This window comes from Amblyomma americanum, chromosome 9 (genome assembly GCF_052857255.1).
Source record: "Amblyomma americanum isolate KBUSLIRL-KWMA chromosome 9, ASM5285725v1, whole genome shotgun sequence".
NCBI classification, from domain to species: domain Eukaryota; kingdom Metazoa; phylum Arthropoda; class Arachnida; order Ixodida; family Ixodidae; genus Amblyomma; species Amblyomma americanum.
In genome coordinates this window covers 22,676,806-22,702,003 of record NC_135505.1, presented here as the reverse complement: position 1 = coordinate 22,702,003, position 25,198 = coordinate 22,676,806, and the positions used below count along the sequence as shown (strand labels likewise).

Genomic DNA, 25,198 nt, shown 5'->3' with positions numbered 1-25,198 from the left:
TCCGTGTTCGCTCGTTTCGGTGTGCTGACGACGACGATGTTCTGGTGCGAGCTCGGACAGACCGTGTCTTCCGCACTTTTGTCTCCCGTTATATCGGCGGCCGCGAAGATTGCGGCGGTGACCGTCGGGGCGCCGACCTTAACGATGTCGAGGCCGCCTTTTGGTCTAACCACGATTTTAATTTCCTCCTTCGGTAGTCTGGGCATGCGTCCCGTTTTGGTAACCTTTCCTTTGACATGCTTGGGTTTCGTACCTTGCTGGCCGGTGCCAGGCGCGTTCGCTCTTGCATCGATGTCGTGCGTCCAATTCGCACCGTGGTCTCGGGGTCTCGAACGCCGCGCTCCGGCGGTCTTCCATCCGACTTCGGTAATTTCGTCGGCGGAAATGTCTTCCCCCATCACTTGCACGTTCATTCTTGAGTCACGTTCGTCGGCTTGTGCCGCTTCGTTGGAGAGAGTCCGTATACGTGGCGCCGCGTCTGTCAGCGGCGCGCAGCGGTTGCGCCGGCTAGGCCTAGCGTCTGGCGTACACGCCTGGACCTAGCGAGGCTATGGCGGGGTCGGAGCGCAGAAAGTGCAATGTCGATGCGAAGAATGGTGGCCCACCTCAAAACTGGGTATCCGTCGATGCCTCTCGACTTCACGGATCCGTTGGTGAAAGGTTGGCGATGAAATGCAGTTGAAATCGCTGAGAAATAATTTGTAGAAGACAGAGCCGATGTGAACGCCCACAGTTCCGGTGCTCGACGCTATTTTCATGTGCGCAAACCTTTTCTTCTGCTCTTTTTCAATCAGAAAAGCAGTGCGTTGTGAAAGCATTGGGGTTGCTTGAAGTCGAAAATAGTTTGCACATGAAAAAGTAATCGGAACCTTTGGAATTTACCCGCCGCAGTGGCTCAGTGGTTAGGGCGCTCGACTACTGATCTGGAGTTCCCGGGTTCGAACCCGACCGCGGCGGCTGCGTTTTTATGGAGGAAAAACGCTAAGGCGCCCGTGTGCTGTGCGATGTCAGTGCACGTTAAAGATCCCCAGGTTGTCGAAATTATTCCGGAGCCCTCCACTATGGCACCTCTCTCTTCCTTTCTTCTTTCACTCCCTCCTTTATCCCTTCCCTTACAGCGCGGTTCAGGTGTCCAACGATATATGAGACATATACTGCGCCATTTCCTTTCCCCCCCAAAAAAACCAATTATTATTAAACCTTTGGAATCCGAGTACATTAACCAGTGTCGCTCATACGCCTCCCCGTTTACAGTCTTCCGCACGAAAAGATGAGGTGACATATAGTGTTTCTGAGTTTTGTATTGCCCTTCGGAAGACGGAAAGTTTTCTGCCCGTTTTTTTTAAAATACAATGGCCCTTTCTCAAGGCATACACTACAAAACCTGTCAGTAATAACGTCCGGCCACTTAGCAGGGTCACTTCGGAGAATATCGCAACGTACCTCTTGCTGCGGGGGTGTCCGTACTTCTCTGTTGCCGCAACGAGAAGCCGTCTCATTCGTCCTCTCGAGGCACACTTTGTGGGTGGGAACATAATTATTTCAAGCCAAACTAACAGAAAACAAGTCAGACGGTTCTTGGAGTGTTGTTTCCTGGCACTCGTCAGTAGAAGGTGGCTCATCGCGGAGGTTTGGCACCTGTTGATCAGCAGTAGTCGAAATCGGGCGTGGCGGGCAGGACACCTGGAGCTCTGTGGCAGGGCCCAGCCGAGTAGCATAGACGTTGCTGACTCAGTAACAGGACAGGGCTCGGTTAGCGTCGGTTGCTCAGAAATATGGACGACCGAGCTTGGCACCGTTTTCACAGGATCCAGACAACCAAGATGAGTCAAACCTTGCTTCTTGCCAGGAAACCATGGTGATGGAGTTGGCAAGTCTTCCACAGAAGCACAGTCGGTACTATTGGTAGTTTGACACGGACTTTGGGTAGAGCGATCATACTGCTTGGCGGAAGCTGCATTCAGTAGGTACTTTGCCATCTTTGGTAGCTTCTCCTCACGCTCTTCTCTTTCTAACTTCGTCTTTCGTTTAGACGCGCGACTTTGATGCTTCCGACCGAGCATTTTCTCATGAATGGATGCTAATTGTTCACCCCACCGGGCACTTCGTCAGTCCGACACGACCGCAGGTGTCCAACGGTGGCCGTCCCGATGACTGGCACACGCTACCTGGATGGTATGTGGCTGGCCGAGAGTGGTGCGTCGCCCGGAAGCTCCTCAGCGGGCGGGCTTTTGCAAGCTTAACTGGCAGCTCGGGGCTGAATCGCAGCCCGCGATCAACTTCCTTTCATAGACGCGCGCCGCGTCTGTCTGTTACTAGCGCCAAAGCAGGCGTTCACATACGCATAGAGTTCCTTGTACAAATTACCTCCTTCTAGTCTCGTCTTCCTATTGGCTAGGAGCAATCGTCTGTTCTGGAGGTTCTCGATATTTTTTTCGCCCCGTCGACGCCGAGCGCGAGCACGAAGGGGAAAGGGCGACTCCTAGCGTGGGCGAAATTACGCGCCCTCCGTCGCCTCCGAGTCTTCTTGTTCTACTCTTTTCTGGAAAGTGCGGCGGTGTTGCAAATGGGTTGCAAGCCCCAAGGGTAGCGTTGGCCTGGCGGCCTGGGGCACAGCTGGAAACATCCCGAGGTCCCGGCAAAGGATGAGTCGACTGGCAACAGAACAACTTGTTTATTCTGGCATCGCAAAAGAGCAGCCGGTCAGGGCGACCACGTTACTCGAAGGAAGAAATCGAAGTCTCTCTTTGGCGTCCGGGGCAGCTGCTTTTATACCCACGGAGTCGAGGGCAAGAAGGAACGCCTCGGGATGAGTCGCACTAGACGGCGACGCGCGGACATGTTGAGACGTGAAGTGACGCGTCCGCCGGGCCGGCGCCGGTCAGACCTCCTCGCCTCCCAGTTGGGGAGCTCCTCTCCCCGGCTGCCGCGCTTTGACAAGCGTGGGCACCAACGTGCACACACACACACACACGCACACACGACGACACGTGGCATTGAAACCTGCCTTGACGCGCTTGGCGGGAGGCGTTACGGCAGCGATGAACGGACCGCCACTTTGAACGAAGCCCCGGCGTCCGTTGCATCCGCGCCGGCTATACCGCGCGTCGTAGGCGAAACGTAACAGACCGCCCCGCCGGGAGAAGGAGATCCCGATGGTCAGGGGACTGCATCCGCTGTCCGGAGGGATGTCGCTCGATGATGCTCGTAAACGAAACCGGTCGTCCCTCGACGTTGCTTGAGCGCAGCGCACAGAGAAGGCCTCGTTCTCAGGTTCAGGTTCACACAGGACACTGCAAAGTGACTTCCGGAGAGTTGCCATTTTTGTGCTCGTTCCCAGCAAGCGTTAGAACTACGCCGAAACGCAACCGCTCAGTCAGCAAGCACGAGACAACCCTCACTAAGCTCTGCCAGGCTCTTTCCCCTTTTATACTACTGCCTAGTTCCTTACAGTAGTCAAGCAGCACTCAGAACGCGTCCACAAATTGGAAAATTGCACTAGAAAGCACATAATCACTTTGAAACACTAAACAAAAGCAATATGTTAAAAATCCTGCCTCAGGAAGAAAACATCAGTAACAAACAACTTTGAGGCGGATTCCTACGTTAGGGGCTTCGACTTAAGCCATCGGCGTTACCGTTGAGACTCCCCTTTTTGTAACGCACCTCAAAGGAATATTGTTGCAAAGCGAGGCTCCAGCGCAGGAGGCGGCCATTTTTGGGAGAGATGGTCTGCAGCCATTGGAGAGGGCAGTGATCCGTCTCAATGATAAACCTCGAGCCGGCTAGGTAGCATGACAATTTCTGAACGGCCCACACGAGACACGCACACTCTTTCTCGGTGGCGCTGTACGCCTGCTCACGACAGGTCAGCTTACGACTAGCATACAGGACGGGGTGTTCCACTTCTCCATTGTCCCTTTGGCACAGTACAACGCCCATGCCTCGCTCACTAGCATCGCACTGAACAACGAACCCTTTTGTGTAGTCTGGCGATCGTAGCACAGGCTGGCTTGTTAGGGCTCTCTTTAGGGCGCTAAAAGCTCTTTCCTTTGTCTCGCTCCAGACGACTGTTTGGGGCTCTGTTTTTCTTAGAGCATCCGTCAGGGGAGCCGCGATATCGGAGTACCTGGGGATGTACCTCTGATAGTAGCCGGCGACACCTAAGAACGACCGAATATCGGTCTTCGTGCTCGGTTGCGGGAAGTCTCGCACAGCGGCCACCTTTATTTCAGAGGGGCGGCGACGACCCTGTCCAATCACGTGACCGAGGTAGACAACCTCGGCCTGTGCTAATTGGCACTTGGGAGCCTTGACTGTCAAGCCCGCTTCGCGCAGGCGGGTTAGCACTGCCCGCAAGTGTGCCATATGCTCAGACCAGGATGCGGAGAATATCGCTACGTCGTCTAAATACGGTAAAGCGAATTCTTCCTGTCCCCGCAACACTTTGTCCATGAGGCTTGAAAAGCAGTATGGCGCGTTCTTCAAACCAAAACTCAAAACTTTAGGACGGAATGTTCCCATTGGTGAAATGAACGCCGCATACCTACTAGCCTCTTCTGTAAGTGGAACCTGCCAATAACCCCTGACAAGATCTAGGGTGGAAATAAACTGAGCGCTACTAACTTTCTCAAGGCGCTCCTCGATGTTAGGGATCGGATAAATTTGATCCTTAGTGATGGAATTAAGCCTGCGGTAGTCGACGCAAGGACGAGGTTCCTTGCCCGGTACCTCAACTAAAATCAAAGGGGAGGTATAATCACTCTCACCCGCCTCAATAACACCGAGCTGTAGCATTTTCTTTACCTCAGCCTCCATAATATCGCGCTGGCGGGGCGACACCCGGTACGCCTTGGATCGTACTGGCTCTGGGGAGGTAAGTTCTATATCATGAGTAAGGACAGAAGTCCTACCAGGCCTCTCAGAGAACTGACCTTGAAACTCTTGTAAGTGTTGGTGTAGTTCGGTTTTCTGCTCAGGCGACAGCGGTGCTTTAATGATTAAGTCACTAATGACCTGATCAGTGTCTTCCCTGTTCGTCACTGAGCTTAGTCCCGGAAGCTCGACCGGAAGCTCTTCTAACTTTCCCGTGTCGGGCATTTCCTCTCCAGTACCTGGTGCCTTCAACGCTACAGGCTCAATTTTATTCAGTTCGGACGTGCTCTTAATATCAGCTTGCTGCGCCTCCGACCCTTTCTCATTGTTTGACAACGTCGGCCCCGCAACTACCGCCTTTGCAGCGAGCTCCCGAACTCTCGATCTGGTTAAGGCCTGAACGCTAGCCTCACCAAACAAAAGCCCCTTCTCGCGCAGGAGGTGATCGGACCTGTTCGAAAATAGGTACGGGTACTGGGGGGGCAGCATAGATGACACTACGGCCTCCGTCTCAAGTGCTCCGAAAGGTCCTTCAATAAGCACTTTTGCTACGGGCAGACACACGCTGTGAGCTTCCACGGCTTGCTTGATCCATGCGCACTCGCCCGTGAACATATCGGGTTCTACGTAAGAGGGGTGAACTACATCCATTGTAGCTGCGGAATCACGAAGCACTCGGCACTCTTTCCCGTTCACGAGGAAGTCTCGCATGTAAGGCTCGAGAAGCTTCATGTTCTCGTCAGTGCTACATAATGACAAACACACGACTTCTCTTTTTGTTTCTGGACACTGCGCCGAAAAGTGACCCGGCTTCTGGCACGTATAACACACGCGCGCTTGCCTCCTCTCGAACCGCTTTCTGCGTTCGGCTTCGGCTGCCGCCGTCTCCTTACGTTCGGTCGGACTGCTTTCACTCGCATCCGCACTACGTGTGTCCCCCCTTGCTCTCATGGGTGTGAACTTCGGCCTCTCAGATTGGAGCCAAATTCACCCTTTTGACCGTCCTTAGCTCCGCGAGCCCGACGCGTCACAAACTCCTCGGCTAGCTCGGCGGCTTTAGCCACTGTACTAACGTCTGGCCTATCCAAGACCCAGTACCGCACGTTCTCAGGCAACCGACTATAAAACTGTTCTAGCCCGAAACACTGCAGAATTTTCTCGTGGTCACCAAACGCTTTCTCTTCTTTGAGCCACTCCTGCATGTTTGACATAAGCCTGTAGGCAAACTCTGTATATGACTCACTTCTGCCTTTTTCATTTTCCCGAAACTTCCGACGGAACGCCTCCGCTGACAGCCTGTACTTTTTTAGCAGACTCGATTTCACTTGGTCGAAATCCTCTGCCTCCTCTCTCTTCAAGCGAGCGACTACGTCGGCCGCCTCGCCGGGTAACAAAGTGAGCAAGCGCTGTGGCCACGTTTCCCGAGAGAACCCCTGCTTCTCGCACGTTCGCTCAAAGTTAACCAGGAACAAACCAATGTCCTCTCCAAGCTTAAACGGCCGCATCAGGTCAGTCATTTTGAACGATACCCGTTCTCCTGCACAGTGTGCCTGACTTCCATTACGAGCGCGTTCTATCTCTACCTCGAGACGCTTCATTTCCAAAGCGTGTTGACGGTCGCGCTCTTCTTTCTCTTTTTGCTCTTTACGTTCGCGCTCCTCTTTTTGCTCTTTACGTTCGCGCTCGTCTTTCTCTTTTTGTTCCCTCTCCTCAATGGTCTCAAGGCATTCCGACAGCTCGTCATCCTCAGCCTCCAACTCAAGAATAGCCCTTAGCAGTTCTCGTTTTCTGAGTTTGTCTGAGACATCCAGACCCAACTCTCTTGCAAGCTCCAGCAATTTCGGTTTGCGCAACGACTTCAAATCCATGGCTGCTCCGAATGCTGCTTTCTCTACTGCCTACTATTGTCTTGCCGCAAACTAACCCGGCAGCAACGACAACCACAATTACCAGCTCTGTTTCTGACACTAACAAAAGCCTGGCAAAACTCAGAAGAAGAAAGTCCCGCACTCACCAAACCTCGCAGCCAAGAATTCAGCGCAGTCGTTCCGCTGCAGGCAACCAGTCATCACACAGGGCTCGTTGCACTGCTCCCGGATGGTCGTTGTGCTGCTCAGCATACAGTCGACCGCATATCTTCGCTGCTGGCCTCCGTTGTCGCGATCTCACCGCTGGCAACCAGCTGTTGCAAATGGGTTGCAAGCCCCAAGGGTAGCGTTGGCCTGGCGGCCTGGGGCACAGCTGGAAACATCCCAAGGTCCCGGCAAAGGATGAGTCGACTGGCAACAGAACAACTTGTTTATTCTGGCATCGCAAAAGAGCAGCCGGTCAGGGCGACCACGTTACTCGAAGGAAGAAATCGAAGTCTCTCTTTGGCGTCCGGGGCAGCTGCTTTTATACCCACGGAGTCGAGGGCAAGAAGGAACGCCTCGGGATGAGTCGCACTAGACGGCGACGCGCGGACATGTTGAGACGTGAAGTGACGCGTCCGCCGGGCCGGCGCCGGTCAGACCTCCTCGCCTCCCAGTTGGGGAGCTCCTCTCCCCGGCTGCCGCGCTTTGACAAGCGTGGGCACCAACGTGCACACACACATACACACGCACACACGACGACACGTGGCATTGAAACCTGCCTGGACGCGCTTGGCGGGAGGCGTTACGGCCGCGATGAACGGACCGCCACTTTGAACGAAGCCCCGGCGTCCGTTGCATCCGCGCCGGCTATACCGAGCGTCGTAGGCGAAACGTAACAGCGGCCAATCTGACCTACTTTTTTCCGTCGAGCACGCGCGAGGGTGCGCAGCCACTAGGCAGGAATAGGCCCTGGAGACAGGCCTTTGTGTCCAGCTCTCCAACTTCCCCCTTCACTCTTTAACAACCCTAGCCCGAAAAGTGAGCATTCCATGCCCCACGGCACGCGGACAAAAGCACGTGTGACGTCTTCTTTCCTTTCGTGCCTAGACTCTGCCGTCAGACTCATCATCATCTGCTATCGGACTCATCCCCCTCCGCCCAAATTACCATCACAGTAAAGAAAAGTCGAATGGGAGGCACTGCTGGGTACTGCAGCACATCCTTTCTATGAGAAGGACAGCGGCGGAACTACTTGAGAGGTGGAGGGTGGCGTGGTGGTGACGAGGGGCAAGGGAGATTTAGGTCCTCATCCCACGTTACATGTTTTAGGTCTTTCTCCCTTGCCCCTCCTCTCCAGAAAGCACTGTACAGACGGACTGACAGGAAACCACGAAAACTCTTCCAAGCAAACGCACCTCGCTTCGTAAGAAAGAGGGCCCCGCCGGTGTGGCAGGGAATTCCTGTTTTTGCAGCTCGACAAGCTCTCCCCAAATGATCAGGCTAAACGCATGCTGTTACATTAGGCGGGGGGCCCCGTCTGCTCGTTCTGGTTTTCTCGCTTCATACATGTCGCTCGAAGTTCCGTTGCCCATGGTTCCATATACTAAGCAGGTTAGAATAAATGGGCCCCCTTCTCCTACTGTCCGAGGTGAGGCCCTGGGCTGCAGCCCCCTTAACAACCCCCCCCCCTAACCCAGCGCTGCAACACGCTGTCACGTTCTACTCTTAAAGGCAAAGCTTAAGCGCCCTCCATTTTTTTGCAAGTATAGATAAAGTTAAAGTACAATCGATAGCATTACGGTAGTTTGCTAACGTTTCCTATCGACCGTTTGTGATTGTTGGCTAGCGATACAGTAGAGCCCACTTTAACAGTTGGATATATAACGAACGCACGGTTATTACGAACTTGGGTGGTAGTACCGGCAAAATATGTGTTATGTGGCTATGGCATAGCGTGTCAGATAAAACGAATACCTGTGGCTGCGCAACTCGGTTGCAGCGCGCGAGGAGGCGCTGCAAAGTCAGCCCCGCAGTCGAAAACCACCGGTTCTTGGAGGCATGGGGATAACAGGCGACTTGTTCGACGAGGAGCTTGTTGATTTTGACCATTACATGTTTAAAACAAAAACAGGAACCCCCTTCTCGTGCTCGACAACCATGACGTGCACTACGGGCTGTCTTCCCTCACTGCGGTGACGACACTCTTCTGCCAACGAACGCGACGAGCAATGCCAGCCACTTGACCGGGGCACAGTGATTTACGTGCGCAAGGTGGCCTGTCGACGGCGCGTCACTATCGCATACTGATACGAATCGAACGACTAGGAACCGAGACGTCCGTGTTCACAGCACCCAGCGACCCATAGTCGAATGATAGGGTCTCGAGAATGAACTTGACTGCGGAGGGCACCAAGAATTGCTTCCGTAAGGCAGCGGTTTAGGGGCCCAGAAACTATGGAGGACGCAGTCGAACACCACGCTATCAGACGCACGTGGACTTGAGGCAGCGCGTCGTCTGAGCACAGCTGCAGCCTGACCTGATGTTGCCAGGGGTGATTTCGCCGGTGCAGATGACGACGCCGTCAGAGGGAAGCCACATGCATTGAGCAAGTTAATAGTTAATGAAGCTCAATAACTCTCCCATTGCCAGGAATGCATCATGCAATGCATCATGCAATGCATCATTGCATATGCAATGCATCATCTTATGCATTGCAGGATGTGGCCGTCCTCGGAAGGGTGCGTTGCAGCGACCATAGAATGGTAAGGTCTAGAATTAGCTTAGACTTGAAGAGGGAACGGAAGAAGCTAGCGAAGAAGACCATTAACGAGTTAGCCGTAAGAGGGAAAGCACAGGAGTTCAGGATAGCGCTGCAAAACAGATACTCGGCTTTAACTGAGGAAGTCGATCTTGTTGTTTATTCAATGCACGATAATCTGGCATCAATAATTACGGAGAGCGCAGTAGAAGTAGGCGGTAGGACAGTTCGAAAAGATACCGGGAAGCTATCTCAGATGACGAAAGATCTGATTAAGAAGCGCCAAAACATGAAGGCATCTAACACTACCGATAGAATAGAACTAACGGAGCTATCAAAGTTAATAAATAAGCGCAAGGTAGCCGACATAAGGAAGTTTAATATGGAGAGAATCGATCATGCTATAAAGAACGGAGGTAGCCTAAAAACAGTGAAGAGGAAACTAGGCATAGGTAAAAACCAGATGTATGCATTAAGAGACAAGCAGGGCAATGTCATTAGCAATATGGATAAGATAGTTAACGTAGCCGAAGAGTTCTACACAGACCTGTACAGTAGCCAATGTAATCAGAGCGCTAATGAGAAAGACAGCAGTGCACAGCAATGCGTCATCCCGCCAGTAACGAAAGATGAAGTAAAGAAAGCCTTAGAAGCAATGAAAAGGGGAAAAGCAGCTGGGGAGGATCAGGTAACAGCAGATCTGTTGAAGGATGGAGGGGACATCGTGCTAAAAAAACTAGCCACCCTGTATACGCAATGCCTTATGACCTCGACTGTACCAGAAGCTTGGAAGAATGCAAACATTATCTTAATTCATAAGAAGGGAGACGCCAAGGACTTGAAAAATTACAGGCCGATCAGCTTACTATCCGTTGCCTACAAAGTATTTACTAAGGTAATCGCTAATAGAGTCAGGGCAACGTTAGACCTTAATCAACCAAATGATCAGGCAGGCTTTCGTAAAGGATATTCCACAATAGATCATATTCACACTATCAATCAGGTGATAGAGAAATGCGCAGAATATAACCAACCTCTATATATAGCTTTCATTGATTACGAGAAAGCATTCGACTCAGTGGAAACCTCAGCAGTCATACAGGCATTGCGTAATCAGGGGGTAGAAGAGCCTTATGTCAAAATATTGGAAGATATATATAGCAACTGCACAGCTACTATAGTCCTCCATAAAGTCAGCAATAAAATTCCAATAAGGAAGGGTGTCAGGCAAGGAGGCACGATCTCGCCAATGCTGTTCACCGCATGTTTGCAGGAGGTATTTCGAGGCCTGAATTGGAAACAGTTGGGAATAAGAATAAATGGAGAATACCTAAATAATCTGAGATTTGCTGATAACATTGCCTTGCTGAGTCACTCAGGAGGTGAACTGCAAATCATGATCAACGAGTTAGGCAGGCAGAGCAGATCGATGGGTCTAAAAATTAACATGCAGAAAACCAAGGTAATGTTCAACAGCCTAGCAAGGGAACAACACAATTGGCAGCGAGAGCCTAGAAATTGTGCCGGAATACGTCTACTTAGGGCAGGTAGTGACAGCTGATCCGGATCATGAGAGGGAGATAACTAGAAGGATAAGAATGGGGTGGAGCGCATATGGCAAATTCTCGCAGATCATGAGTGGCAGTTTACCAATTTCACTCAAGAGGAAAGTGTACAACAGCATAATCTTACCGGTGCTCACCTACGGGGCAGAAACGTGGAGGCTAACGAAAAGAGTTCAGCTTAAATTAAGGACAACGCAGCGAGCCATGGAAAGAAAAATGATAGGTGTAACGTTAAGAGATCGGAAGCGGGCAGAGTGGGTGAGGGAACAAACACGGGTTAATGACATCCTAGTCGAAATCAAGAGAAAGAAATGGGCTTGGGCAGGGCATGTAATGCGAAGGCAAGATAACCGCTGGTCTTTAAGGGTAACGGAGTGGGTTCCAAGAGAAAGTAAGCGTAGCAGGGGGCGGCAGAAGGTTAGATGGGCGGATGAGATTAAGAAGTTTGCAGGCAAAGGGTGGATGCAGCTGGCAAAGGATAAGGTTAATTGGAGAGACATGGGAGAGGCCTTTGCCCTGCAGTGGGTGTAGTAAGGCTGATGATGATGATGATGATGCCAGGAATCTGGCATGATGGGACGAGAGGCCGACCTACCATCTGGTAGGGTGAGCGCTTCGGCCGCGATTAGTTATATGGCGCCCTTAAACAAGCTGCTTGCTTGCAAGGGTATCGGGGAGGAACGTGGGCCTGCGGTGAAGCGCTTGGAAAACGTCGTAATAAGGTGCAGTTCGAATGAGCAGACGCGCATAAAGGACTACACTGTCCGACTCAAAAACTTCATTGCACGTACATGACAAGGAGGAATTTTTTTTTTTTACTGTAACGTTGGAAGTCCACTTACTACGATTCTCGGATACAAAGAATGCAATCCGCGCGACTGTGAACTTCGTTATAAGTGGGCACGACTGTATTACGAAAATATTTGCGATAATTTACTGTGTGTACGACTCTGTTCATGCAATTTCGGTACAGCTTTTTTTCCCCGAGGAAATATATTATCAGCTTTTTGCTTTCAACATCTGAAATATGGCCATCACTATATTCATACTCACAATTAATCAACGTTAAACCAAATAAACAAAGTTTGTTGGTTGGTAACAGCTTAATTGGACCCACTTCGTGGGTGAGGTGAGGGTGGGTGAAGGGAGAGGGGGATGAGCAGGACGGCAACGGGCCTTCGCGGAGTGCTCTAGATGACCGGGCACTGTTGGGCCGCGGCGACCTTCAAGGCCCAGCCCACAATGCGAAGCTGTAGTTCCGCTGTTGTGCTGCGCAGAGCATCCTCCCATCGTTCCAGTGATATCTAACCCTCGATAGGGATATTTCCGTTTTGTATGGGCAAGTTTGGTGTGTTTAAAATCCGCTCTGGTGTTTGGGCATAACTGAATCCTTGGAGATTTGCCCCTGTATGTTTGAGACAAAGTAGGAAAGGGGATGGCATGGTGGCGGTTGTTGATGCTGAGTTCTTGAGTAACATTCGCGGAGTGCGCGCCCTCACTCTACGTGGCTCTTGCTTTGGTTAGCCAGCGTCTCCCCCTTTTACATCGCTTGCGAGGAAGCCACGTGGAGAACTTCGTAGATTCTTCTAGAGCTTTAATCTCGCGGGGTGAGGTGAATTTGAGGCTGCTTTCGCTCTTTCCGCGGCGGCTCATTGGTTTGATTACGGAATCAATGTTTTATGGAAGGTAGGAATAATCTGCAGTATTTCATAATCGGTGTAACCATCACTACCTGTTATATAATGTTTGGATGTTGTTATCCAAGCTTGTTCCTTTCATGTTATCGTATCGGATATTTTAATTTCAGTAGAACACGTTCTTGGGCAAGTTGGTTCATAGCTTGAGTAGATGAAGCGCACAAAAACACAGCACACAGGAAAAGAAAGACACGACAAGCGCCTGTCTTGCGTCTTCCTTTCCTGTGTGTTGTGTTTTTGTGCGCTTCATCTACTCAAACATGGATATTTTAAAGCCACAAAGACACATTCGCATAGCTAGGAAGTTTGCTACGTACACGTCTGCCGTCTGACTTTACATGGATGTTGTTGTCTCTTAATCATAGAAGTAATGATTTTAATTCATGCTGTAAGTCTGCAGAACCACAAGCAGTCGAATCTTGCTCATTTGCCAGAGTTTTGTAACATTTGAGGCGGATGTCACTGCACATGACAGCAACGAAAGAAGGCGACAAAAGTAAGGGCATGCGAATAGCAATTTTTTTTAATTCAGTCTGTTACAAATGCTTTATCTAAAAACCAAGTGGAGTGCGATTCTTATAGTGAGAGAACCGAATCCAACACGAATCGAATATCCGTACGAATATTCAACGACCAACCGTAAGAAACAGAGAAGCGCTATAGCTGCGCTTCACTGAAAAAAGAAGGTATAGCTTTTAAAACACGCAGCTGCACTGAACTTCATTTGGGGGTCACAACAAGAAGTGACCATATTAACTCCATCACATGCTCAAGTAACGCACAATTTTAGTTTCGGTAGGTGGGTGCCGCCATGTTTGTTTTACCCGGTAGCCGCCTGCCGCCGACGCCACCACGCCACCAAGGGGTTATAATTTGCAGCCCGTGGGCTACGGACGGAGAAGCGTGCAATTTCAGGAAGTGCCATCCACCGGTTTTATTTCTGTCCAGCCTAGAAATGGTGCGTGGGGGTTCGCCTCGTCCTCGTCCTCGCGTGTGCTATGCCATTAGCGCCTGCAACAACAGAGCAGGCTTCGACGGAGCGAACGAGCAGCATCGCAGTTCACGCACGCGTGTAGTTCTCGTCGCCGGATGCCTGGAGGGCAAAGGTGTTGCATAATGGAGAAACGCAAGTGAAATTATGCTGGAATTGAGGAGAATGACCGAATCGAGGAGCACAGATTCTACGATCGCTCTCTCTGCCTCCATGGCGAGTGTGACAATCTAGACTGAAGAGCTTACAACAGAGTTGCCCCCTTCTCAAACTCAATACTGGGGAAACAGCAGCCAGCTGCATGACCGAAGCGAATCCAGGTCTTATCAGTTGCGACAGTACGCGCGATGAAAGTGAAATTCGGTCTCTCCAGGCGCTCGCGTAGGGCTGTCCCTACGACGAGCGATACAAGCCAAATCACTGAAAGCAATACGCATTCTCGCCTACTCCGCTCGTGCCAGCACAGAAATACAGAAAAATGTCTATTTGCACGGGCTTCTATGTTGATACGTTAATGTAACGCTTTTGCCACTTACCGAGAGGCCGAATCAGCAAGCCTGTGTTGAGCACTCCAATCTACCTTGGTGAGGGACACTGCACAACTCGTGACTTTCGTTGTATATCTGGCACCGTGCACTATGCATCATCTAAGTGGGCCTATTTACAATGCATTCGATGTGCTTTAAGTCGAACGATTTGTTAAAATGCATGGCACAGCTTACTGTTCAGTGCATGCCGTCTGTTCTTTCTTTCGTTGCGTGGCTGCGTTTTTGCTCCCCTTGCACTCGGGTAAAAAGTCCATTCTCGCCGCTTCCATTCCTGGCGTGCTGTGCAAATGCGATCAGTGTTGTCGTACTAAAGGCATGCTTCATTTTTTTAAGGTGACGATGGCTACACGCTACCGATATTCGTGAACATGTAGGGTGGCAAAACGAGGTTGTGGCCAAATTTGTGAAGTCCCTACATAATGTGCTGTTGAATTACAACAGCTTTGCCCAAACCATCCAAAAGCCCGATCGCCTAAAATTATGTAATATCAGCAACGAATGAAACGCGAACAAGAAAACTGAGGTGGTGATACAAAAAGACCAACATATTAGCTCCTGGAGAATAGCTACAAGCGAGGTTGATTAACACTTCAGAAGAGCCTTAGCGGCTTCAAAGCGAAATTACCCTCCGATAGTATTGAGTTTCCCCTGGCTAAGAGCATCTTACTTTTCCATTCGTGGCTGAGCTGTCTCGTTCGCGTTTCACTCCTTGCTGACAGTACAAAGTAGTTGGCATAGGCCAGGCGCTGTGCTTCGTTCTGCGCCCGAGATTAAGCGTAGACAGTGGGTTTCTTTCTCTCTGCACTTCATTCACGAAGTACACTGAACATATGCGTAGGCTTGTGGCAGGCACAAGTGTTTACTGCTCACCAACGACGTTCGCTGCTGATGTACTTCGTGGCCGGCGGCAAAGTGAAGAAGCAGACATCACAGACGCCCTGAGACCTCGTCATAACATGGTGCGCGTACATACTGGGGGCTTTTTTTTTTCAATTTTCGTTGACTACTGCCGCACCCCGCAATAAAACAGTCATGTCTAGAGGACATTGGTGTTGCTTATAACGTTGCAGCTTTTGTTGTACAGATGCAAACAAGCACTTGACCAGTAGCTAAGCAGCCGGGTATTCTTCCGTGAGCCGGATTAACAGATTAGGGAAGGATGGCAACAGTGGGATGTTGCGCAGCGGAGGTATTTGCGAGCCTTTCTGCCTTCCGGCCTGCCCCTCGTAAAATGATGTGCACATATATATGAAAAGAACCCCTTTTGGTACTGATAACGGAAGGAATTAACTAAAGCCACATCTCAGTACTTGAGACGGCCGGTCGAGAGCTGCGCATGATCAATCGAGTATAAAGGCCGGGTTTGCCAACCTTGCCCGGGCCCTGCAGCGTCGCCACATCTCTGAGGACATGCATGAGCAAATTGTGAACGTCGCCACACGACTGGAGCGCGTCGCGACGCTGAGCCCTCCATGCATTTCGCGCATAGCGATCGCGGCAGCATGGTACACGGCGTGTGTGCTCCCTGTTCTTGGTGCAGTCGTGGAAGAAAAATACGGCGGGCATTATTCGCAATTCGTGCAAATTATTTGCAAATTTGAGAACCTCTTCGGTGTATCGAATAATTTTCAACATGCGCTATTTGATTAGTGAAAAGTTAATAGCAAGGTATTCGATCAACAATTAAAATGAAAATTGGTTCTAAGGAAACGAAATGGCGCAGCAACTGTCGCACATCTAGGGCGACATCGCACACCTGAAACACGCCGTAAGCGAAATAATAAAGGAGGGGGTGATGTTCTAGATTTTTTAATGTTCGCACACTCCAAGAAAAGAATGATCACTGAGCCTCGAAAATCCAAAGAAAGCAGTTTTCCACACGCTCGAGCAAAACTGTCCCTCTCGGTTACATGAGAAACCAAGCTCGTGGAAGGCGCCTGCGGGGCTGCTTATCATGCGAATATATATTTCAAAATTATTGTCAAAATTTTCCGATCATTCTTTTTTCTTTCTTTATTCATCTCGGGTATAAGTATTATGCAAAAACTCGCCACCAGTCGCATCAAGCGAGAAAAGTACTCGATTGCGCATCCGGAACATCAGTTCTCATTTCTGGAATGTCGAAGGGATGCAACGCCCTGCAGAAACTTTGAAATTTTTGAAATGTAAGCTGAAAAAGTGCAGGTCCAATCAATAATGCGCTTGACATTCTGCCGCTCTAGTTGTTGTGATTCTATCTGTGGCGCCATCTTGAACACTGGGCCGAAGGGAGTGATGCAGAACTCATCGCTTACAGGTTCCGAAGTGTTAGCAATCGTTGGATCTGCGTCCTGACACTTAACATTCTGTAAAAGCTTATCTGGCACAACCGGCCGCTTGTTCTGTTTCGTAAACAGCAGCTAAACTCCCAAGAGCACAAAAGTCAGAAAACACAATGCGTCTCCGGCCGCTTGGAAGCCTTATGGACGGCGCCGTTGCTGGTACTATATGCCCTTCACGGCATACTTGGAATGCTTGATGCAGTCACTCTATAGGTAGAGTACGTCTGCAGCGCTCGGTGACGCGAGAACTAAGAGAAAGAAGAGCCCTATCCTCGTGACCGCCATCTGCAGACCACGTGCTGGGGACCCGCGGACAATGTCGACAAGTTTATGCTCCGGTGTTTACGCGCGATAAATTGCGTACTATTGATAGTGCACAATTGATAGTAGTATCAATAGTTTTTTTATTAATAGTTTGATAGTGACACAACTGTCGAGTGTACTATAGTACTATCGATAGTTTTGAATCATTAACGCATTCGCACACCATATTTAAACTCGTGGGGACCTCGCCCCGCTTCGTCCTCTTTAGGGTTTGTTTCCCCGCGGTGCCCGTTCTAGCGAGGGAGGGTTTATTGACTTGAAAGGCAGAGAGGTTGACCTGAAAAAAATATCTGGCCTGCTACTCTGCACTGGGGAACGGGAAGATGAGTAAAAAAAAAGGGTCACGATGGGGGGTGATGATGATGGGAGGAGGCAGATGAAAAAATACATTTAAAAAAAGAAAACAAGGAACGCTCTCCAACATCACAAACGCGAAGCAAGGTCCGTGTCGCTTAAAAAGCGTGAGAGCGCTCTCGTTGCCTGTAGAGTTTTCAAACTATCTGGCCAAGCGCCGAGGATCAAATCCTCCGAGAGGGGCCTTGTGTCCATAGACTTCAAAACAGATGCAAGCATGAAACTTTCACGTGTATATCTTGGAGACATCACTAAAACATGTTCTATAGTCTCTTGCACGCCCGCTTTAGTTACCTCAATCAACAAGGGAGGGCGTGGCAGTACACGAGCGTCCAGACGGCGTGATTGCTTTGCGCGGGCGGGAGAGAGCTCTTGCTCTTCGGCTGGTCCGCCGCGGCGGCTCAGTGGTTAGGGCGCTCGACTACTGATCCGGAGTTCCCGGGTTCGAACCCGACCGCGGCGGCTGCGTTTTTATGGAGGAAAAACGCTAAGGCGCCAGTGTGCTGTGCGATGTCAGTGCACGTTAAAGATCCCCAGGTGGTCGAAATTATTCCGGAGCCCTCCACTACGGCACCTCTCTCTTCCTTTCTCCTTTCACTCCCTCCTTTACCCTTCCCTTACGGCGCGGTTCAAGTGTCCAACGATGTATGAGAGAGAGACTGCGCCATTTCCTTCCCCCCCCCAAAACCAATCTTCGGCTGGGGAACTGGTCAAGCGCTCACGTTCAGGCGCGGCGCTCCGCTCTTCGCCACCGGGGGAGGCCTCGTGGAGGGGAACGTTCTCCCGCATCTCGTACCGTCCGGCTTCGGAGTTTCTCCCTTGCCCTAGCGTGGGCGAACGTTCGCTCGTAACCGTGCTGGTGAGTCGGACGACCTCGATGGCTTAGCGTATTCTGTTGCTAGCTGGCGTTATTGTTGTTTCAGTATCAATAAATGCCTTGTTTGTGCCCTGCCAGAGTTTTGTTTCCCTGACAGCAAGGCCCGCCGTGCTCGGCGTGCGCTCGGTAGCGCGGGCGATCACGAGGTGGGGTCCCGGCGGTTCTTAACTGCGTCAGCCGCGGTTAAACGGGGAGAACCTATTACCCCTCCATTACAACCCCACGGACTCTAACGCTTTAAACCGTAGACAGCAGCACCATTACAGGCAGCGACATTTAAAGGCCGGGGCCATGATAGCCTTTTTCACGCATACCCTGCTTATCGCATTTAATTCTCAACACGTTAAATATTTTTTAAACGCGTTTTTTTTTTCGTTTCTTCTGCGAGCTGCTCGCTGGTCTCGCAACCTTTGGCCGCTGACGTCACAGGGGCATACCCGCTCCGCGTCGTGTGCTGCGCACTGTTGAGGTGCTTGCATGCCTACCATACACGGCGGTCGCTCGGAAAGTCTTCTATTTTAGCTTATCGAAATAAAATGCATTTTCCGTGTTTTCTTTTCGGAAGCCTTCAGCTTAGTACGCGAGCTGAGTGATCCCTGCGGGAAAACGGACTTGCTCGTGGTGCCCGTTTTGTGATTGTTGAGGAAACAGAAATCGATGGACCCCTGCTTTATTATTTACGCTCAGAAACATGTTAATTTTGTCTTATGAGTGTGGTCTCTTTTTCGAAGTCAAGTGCTGTGAAAAGCGGCACGTGCCGTGCATGCCTTCGCCAATGTGCGCCGTGAAAGCCGCGGCGTTTTGTAGCTGGCTACCAATTTATTGTACCTTGAATCACGAAAGGAGGAGGGAAAAGTGCCGAATGAGACGACTTCCCCACTGCATTTGTGCATTTGTAAGTCGAACATACATTCCCTTCGGCTCGTATAGAACCCTCTTGCAGGAACCAAGCCGCTTACAAAACCCTACGCGACTCGAATGCTTCCGCTGCCCACACCGATGAATAGTCGCCGCCGTCTAAATGAATGCTTGAAAATAATAGTACATCACTGAGCGTTTACTGTGCGTTCGCATTGTGGCCTATATAGCAATGCGACGATCATGACAACTGCAGCCTTGCGCTGGGCTTGCTTACATAGCTGTGCGCAAACAGTACTGCTCGTTTGATTGACATAAAACGCAATGTGGTCTCTCCTTCTTAAATATTACGTAGTATTGCCCACATATTGTAGTTTTACTCATTGGCACACTATGATAACACTGCAATAAGCGCCGCTGATGCTGTAGCGCCTGCTTGGGAAACGCTTCGCGTAGGACCTGCGCTTCCCGCTAATTGTATCTGCTTGTCGTCGGTATGTCATTTTAAAAATACGTTCGGACATTACTTGAATTAATGAAAACAACCAGATGTGTTGTCCACAGTCGACGCCGACGGCTGCTGCCGGCTGCCTTAAGCACATGCTTTGCCGACGGGGTCACATATGGGCACTTCCCCCTTATTGTACTCGCGGCCTGCGACGTAGGCAGTCGTCACTTTGAGGGCACTTAACCAAAACTACGCTCGACAGCTATTTTCAGGAGCTAGAACTTGCGAATTCGCTCTCCGCAATCGCCGAAATTGCACACGCGAATCCTGCGTATTCGCTAGGCCTCGCCGCGAAAGGGGCCGGCGGTCCACCGTCGGCCGAAATTCAAGCATCTGGCAGGAGTTTCCCGCTGATTAGAAAGAAAGTGTGATGATATGAAATGCAGCAGCTCGTTTCGCTATTCTCGATAAGGTTAAGATACACAAGCGCAGTTTTTCGGCCCGTCCATTCACCGGGCGTGAAGCTTTCGCTCGGCCGCACAAGCCCAGGCGACGGCGAGTAGCGGCACTGTCGTGCGGCGCTTTCTGCCGTTGTCGCTCAATTTCCTCGCCGATAGGTTCTATGCGCAGGCACCGAATGAAAGCACATCTTCGCTGGTGCACGCACATCGCGCATGCCGCCGTGGCTAGCATGAGGTCCAATAAGTTTTAAAATTCTTAAGTTTATATAATGTCATGCCAACTAGTCCCCCACCACACTCTGCCAGTTCCCACTAAGTTCACTCTTTACACTACTGCGATACGGGGTCGTTGGTCGTGCTGGCGTCGTCGGTCAAGCTTGACAGACCAGTGCGTCAGCGATTGCATTTGCATACCGGTCAGCCAACCGACCGCCGATCGCCGTCGCATCGGCCTTGTGTGACCGGACCCAACCTATACCGAAGAACTATTATTAACGCTTTTGTGGCACCAGTCACCCATATATGGGGGACGACTGCTACTTCGATCGCCCGCGGAAGTACAGGGGACAAGAGACCTCGCTGCGCACATTGCAGCAACGAGAACAGATGACGTTGCTCCGTGTATGCCCTGGTGACGTCACGATAGCATTCAGTATGGGGGTCGCTGCCGGTGGAAGGAGTTTCCCGTTCTCAATTTCGATCGCATTTTTTGGAATATAGAGCGTGTCCACGGCAGCCAAATTTTGGAAACTGAATCGTAAGCTCTTGTATGAGTTACTGAAGCCCTAAACTGCAATATGAAGAACGACCATGTCATGACCCCTTTAAGTCGCTCTGGGGAGCTTTCGCTACTGCACTGTGCCTGTGTAAGTTTATACAGGCAAAATCAAACAACAACTTTGCCGAGCGGCGAGTGCAGTTGTTACCGTTAACGTGCCACGGCGCTACAGTTCTTACGAGAAGTGAGGACCTGGAAATATTAACGCGATGCGTTCAGGGTCCTCTTCAAAGGAAAACCGGCCGTGGTCATTGTGAGCGCAAATGGTTGTTTGGGAAATTTATAACTCGATAAATTGTGATCAGAAGGTCGCCGTGTGACTCAAACCTCATTATGACCTGTAAGAATATGCAATAAATCATCTGCGCCGAAAAGAAATTTGTAGTCATCAGTTGGGAATCGAATCCCTGACCCATGGGCTACCGCTACCCGTAGTGCACGCATGCACGTTCGTTCCGCTTGGTTAAATGAAATTCTTGTGCGTGTCGTGTGGTCTTTCACGTAATGTAGCCCCTTAATGATGAATGCTAAGAATTATATGCGTAATTAGAGATTTGCTAATTAATGAAGTACTTATTCAGTACGAAAGTGAGTTTCGATTAGTGGGGATTGTGCTTGGGCGACTGTATGCTTGAGTGGCATGACACTCGTGTTTCGCGTGATCTGGAAACATTAGAATATCGCATGGTGTGGTAGTATGCTAATGGAAACACTGTGCGTGTCTGTGTGAGCAAGAGGAGCCGCTGAAGGATCCCATTAACGATATCGCGTCATACCCTTAAGGCGGAGCTTGGTTGTTCCCCCTAATTTTTAAACATTAGCAGCTGCTCAGACCCGAGGTAAGCCAACACATCAAGTTTTGGAGAGTGTACTGGGGTTCTAAAGAAAGGAAGATTATTGGGGTGACGTTTAGGGACAGGAAAAGGGCAGAGTGGGTGAGGGAACAAATGCGGGTTAATGACATATAGTCGAAATCAAGAGGAAGAGATGGGCTTGGACAGGGCATGCAGTGCGAAGGCAAACAAACCGCTGGTCCTTAAGGGTAACTGAATGGATTCCAAGAGAAGTCAAGCGTAGCAGGGGGCGGCAGTAAGTTAGGTGGGCGGATGAGATTAAGAAGTTTGAGGGAAAACGGTGGGCGCAGCTGGCAAAGGACAGGTTTAATTGGAGAGACATGGGAGAGGTCTTTGCCCTGCAGTGGGCGTAGTCAGGCTGAGGATGACTGTGACCCTTGTAATGCGAAGATGATACACCACCGTAGGGTGCTACTTACAAATGTAACCATGCGTATGATAGGAGCGTAGTATTCAACGGGAAAAACGATCTGTCCTTCGGCGTAGCGAGTCCGGGCTTGGGCGATCTCCAGCAGCGACAAAGCAATCAGGAGGAGCGACAGCAGCTGCAAAGACAAAACAACGTGGCGTTTCGATTAATGGTTTTCGTTACGCAGGTTTCGCAGTGATATTCCACCGAGGCATGCATTGTTGACACTACAAGGACATCTGAACAGTAGCACTTTGTTGTCTCTCACCGCGTGCTAGACAAATGCACATTATTGATGGGTACGCTTTAATGCTAATCTTTATTCTTAAATTAGTGACGCTGATGTTACACCGCCAACACTTACCTCTTTAATATCGTGCATCAGTGCAAGCTCCATTGATTACACCGCAATACTCCATTGACTGCAAAGCCACATGGCGGTCTAGGTGAACAGACTCGCACGCGCCGAGCGTGAACTCGCAATTCCTTATAGGATATGTTTTTCTTGAATTTTTATGCTTTTTTAATGCATTCTCTGACGAAGTTACTTCTGTGATGGTAAACGCGGTGCCGCGCTTTTCTTCACGTATTTATTCCATTTTTTATTATGGCTATTTCACAGGCTGTCACTGCAAAGGAAGGATCGTTAATGTAGGATACTAATGTACGACTGCGATCAATGCAAACAGCGGCAGGTTACAGCCACCTTTAATAGAGAAGTGCTGAGATATGCTTGGCCCTACTATCCGTCTATTATTGTCATAGCATTCCGCTTGTAGTCTCATGAGAAGTTGCAGGCTTCTCTGTAACGAAATGCACTGATTGGTCGAGGGAGCTCGTGTGACATTCTGTCGTCCTCCCAAACTGCCCACCATTGCCGAACTCAATGCAGTTGCCACGAGCTCACCGTGGCGCTGCGCATGAGCCTTATGGGAGATTCGGAAGAGGTGCATGGGTCTCAAAAGCCCCACCGGTGGCTGTGTGCCAGAAGCGGTATAAGGACTCCTTGCGATCTACGAATCCGATTGAGAGAGTCATGACGTCATCAATGCCACGTGATCACCAGTGGAACAATCCTAGGGCCCCGCCAAATTTGAAGCTCTGAGAAATCCTAAAGCTTGAAAGTTCGCCCACCTCCGAAATTTTCAAAGGTTCCTAAAGTTTTCGAAGTAGGCCTAATCCCTGAAAATGGATTAGGGAAGGCTAGTTGGGATTAGCGTTGAAGTAGGTAGATTAGTGGATCGTATAAGTATAATACCATATGATAATTCAGTGCAAGATACTCGAACCATCTAGAAAGGGACAACTCATGCATATCATACAAGGGCAATAGATAAGGTTTCAGCGGGGGTCGTACGGGAAAATTGCAAGAACATTAGACCCTGATCGTAGACACCAAGCAGGCAACCTACTAAATGCTATCGCATGTTCCTTCCCTCAAGTTTTTCCTCGGTGTAACACTCACTGCCGCTGCAATTTCGCCATTTTTGCAGCATCAGGGAGGGACCTCAGAGGTTTCGTCCTTAGCGCTCGAAGCCTTTCCGGTCGGTTCCTCTCAAAGCAATGGTCCTCCTAGTAGTCTAACGTACGACGCCTGTTATGCGCCGCAGATCGTGCAGCAGCTGGGCTGGAAGCACGCGAGGGGCAGTGAACAGAGCCGCGTACCACTTTGGTGATGTTGAGGAACGTCCAAGGCAGCGGCAGCTCGCGGCTCCTCTTGAAGGTGACAATGTCGAAGGGCGCAGTGAGCCACAGTACGAGGCATGGTGCCCACAGCAGCACGGTTTCCTGGAAGCAAGGCGTGAAGTCCGGAGTCTCGGTGTACCACGTCACGGAGTCATCCTGCGAGCGAAGACTGTGTGTTTCACTCTGTAGCAGCACCGGTCAACGGCACTGGCCCAGAATTATATGCACTGTCCGTATTGCACATTCTAAAGCACGCATTTCATGCCAGGGAAACAACATTTAACGCAGTCAACTATCGCAAGAACATGTGACTCATTACGGTTTCACAATAGCACGCACAAGAACTAAATAAACACAGACTGCGCACTTATGCATTGCGAAAGACCTCTTAAAAATGAATAAGTTTTGCATGAGAAAAATAACAAAGGCAAAAGATAAAATTCACAGTGTGCTTTTTACGTCTAGGATAAAAGTTTTGGACCGCAAAAAAAAACAGGAAAAGTGAGAGCTTTAAGAAACGCGCAAGTTGCTTAAACTTTGATAGTAGTTTCCTCCAGAGGAGATTAACGTTTACTGGAGCGGTTGCAGAATCAGAGTTTAGTTAACCTTCAGATTTGTTTATTTTGCAGATATTCGGCGTATATTTACTTATTTTTACGTCCGGTGTTGCCGCTGCCCTGAACAAAATTCAAGATTTCCTGCATCAATCTTTCCTCAACATCAGCGCAGTGGTACGAGAATCTGTTCTCTGCCAGTGGCCCCTCGTGTGCTTCCAGTTCAGTCGCTGCATGATCTGCGGTGCATAACAGGGGTCGTTATGCCTTAATGCACTTCGATAACTTTTAAGCGATAATACAACTTGTCCGCCCTTGACATACCATGTTGCTAAAAGGAGCTGTTCTGAGATACCGAAAATCTTCATGAAAACATTGAAGTCAACCTGAGATCTTTTAAAATAAAAATGCATGGCCGGATTTTTTCGTGGTTTCCTCGGCCTATAACCTGTGGTAAATTTTGAAGAGAGCAGGGGAATATGCTTTCTATAGGCAAATCATATAGTGTTGTCCATAGACAATCCATAGATTTATGGCCATACACTTTTCGTATACTTTGGCCCATAGACTCAACAGACAAAACGAATTAATAAATGCCTATAGGACGGCAATAGAGTCTATAGGAAGGTGTCCATGTTGCTAAAAGGAGCTGTTCTGAGATACCGAAAACTTCATGAAAACATTGAAGTCAACCTGAGATCTTTTAAAATAAAAATGTATGGCCGGATTTTTTCGTGGTTTCCTCGGCCTATAACCTGTGGTAAATTTTGAAGAGAGCATGGGAATATGCTTTCTATAGGCAAATCATATAGTGTTGTCCATAGACAATCCATAGATTTATGGCCATACACTTTTCGTATACTTTGGCCCATAGACTCAACAGACAAAACGAATTAATAAATGCCTATAGGACGGCAATAGAGTCTATAGGAAGGTCTATAGACTATTGTGATAAGTTAAGAACCTAGCAGCGCGGCAATTTAGAA

General features: G+C 49.8%; 1 protein-coding gene across 1 annotated transcript in view; it reads right to left on the bottom strand.

The window, feature by feature from the left end:
- Positions 1-25,198, bottom strand: part of LOC144105008 (multidrug resistance-associated protein 1-like) — a 156,264-nt gene that overhangs the window by 112,286 nt on the left and 18,780 nt on the right. The window contains exons 2-3 of the mRNA XM_077638229.1: positions 23,638-23,814; positions 21,983-22,108 (exon numbers count right to left, since the gene is read on the bottom strand). Of these exons, the coding sequence (XP_077494355.1) occupies positions 21,983-22,108; positions 23,638-23,814 (303 nt within the window). The remainder of the gene's footprint in view (positions 1-21,982; positions 22,109-23,637; positions 23,815-25,198) is intronic.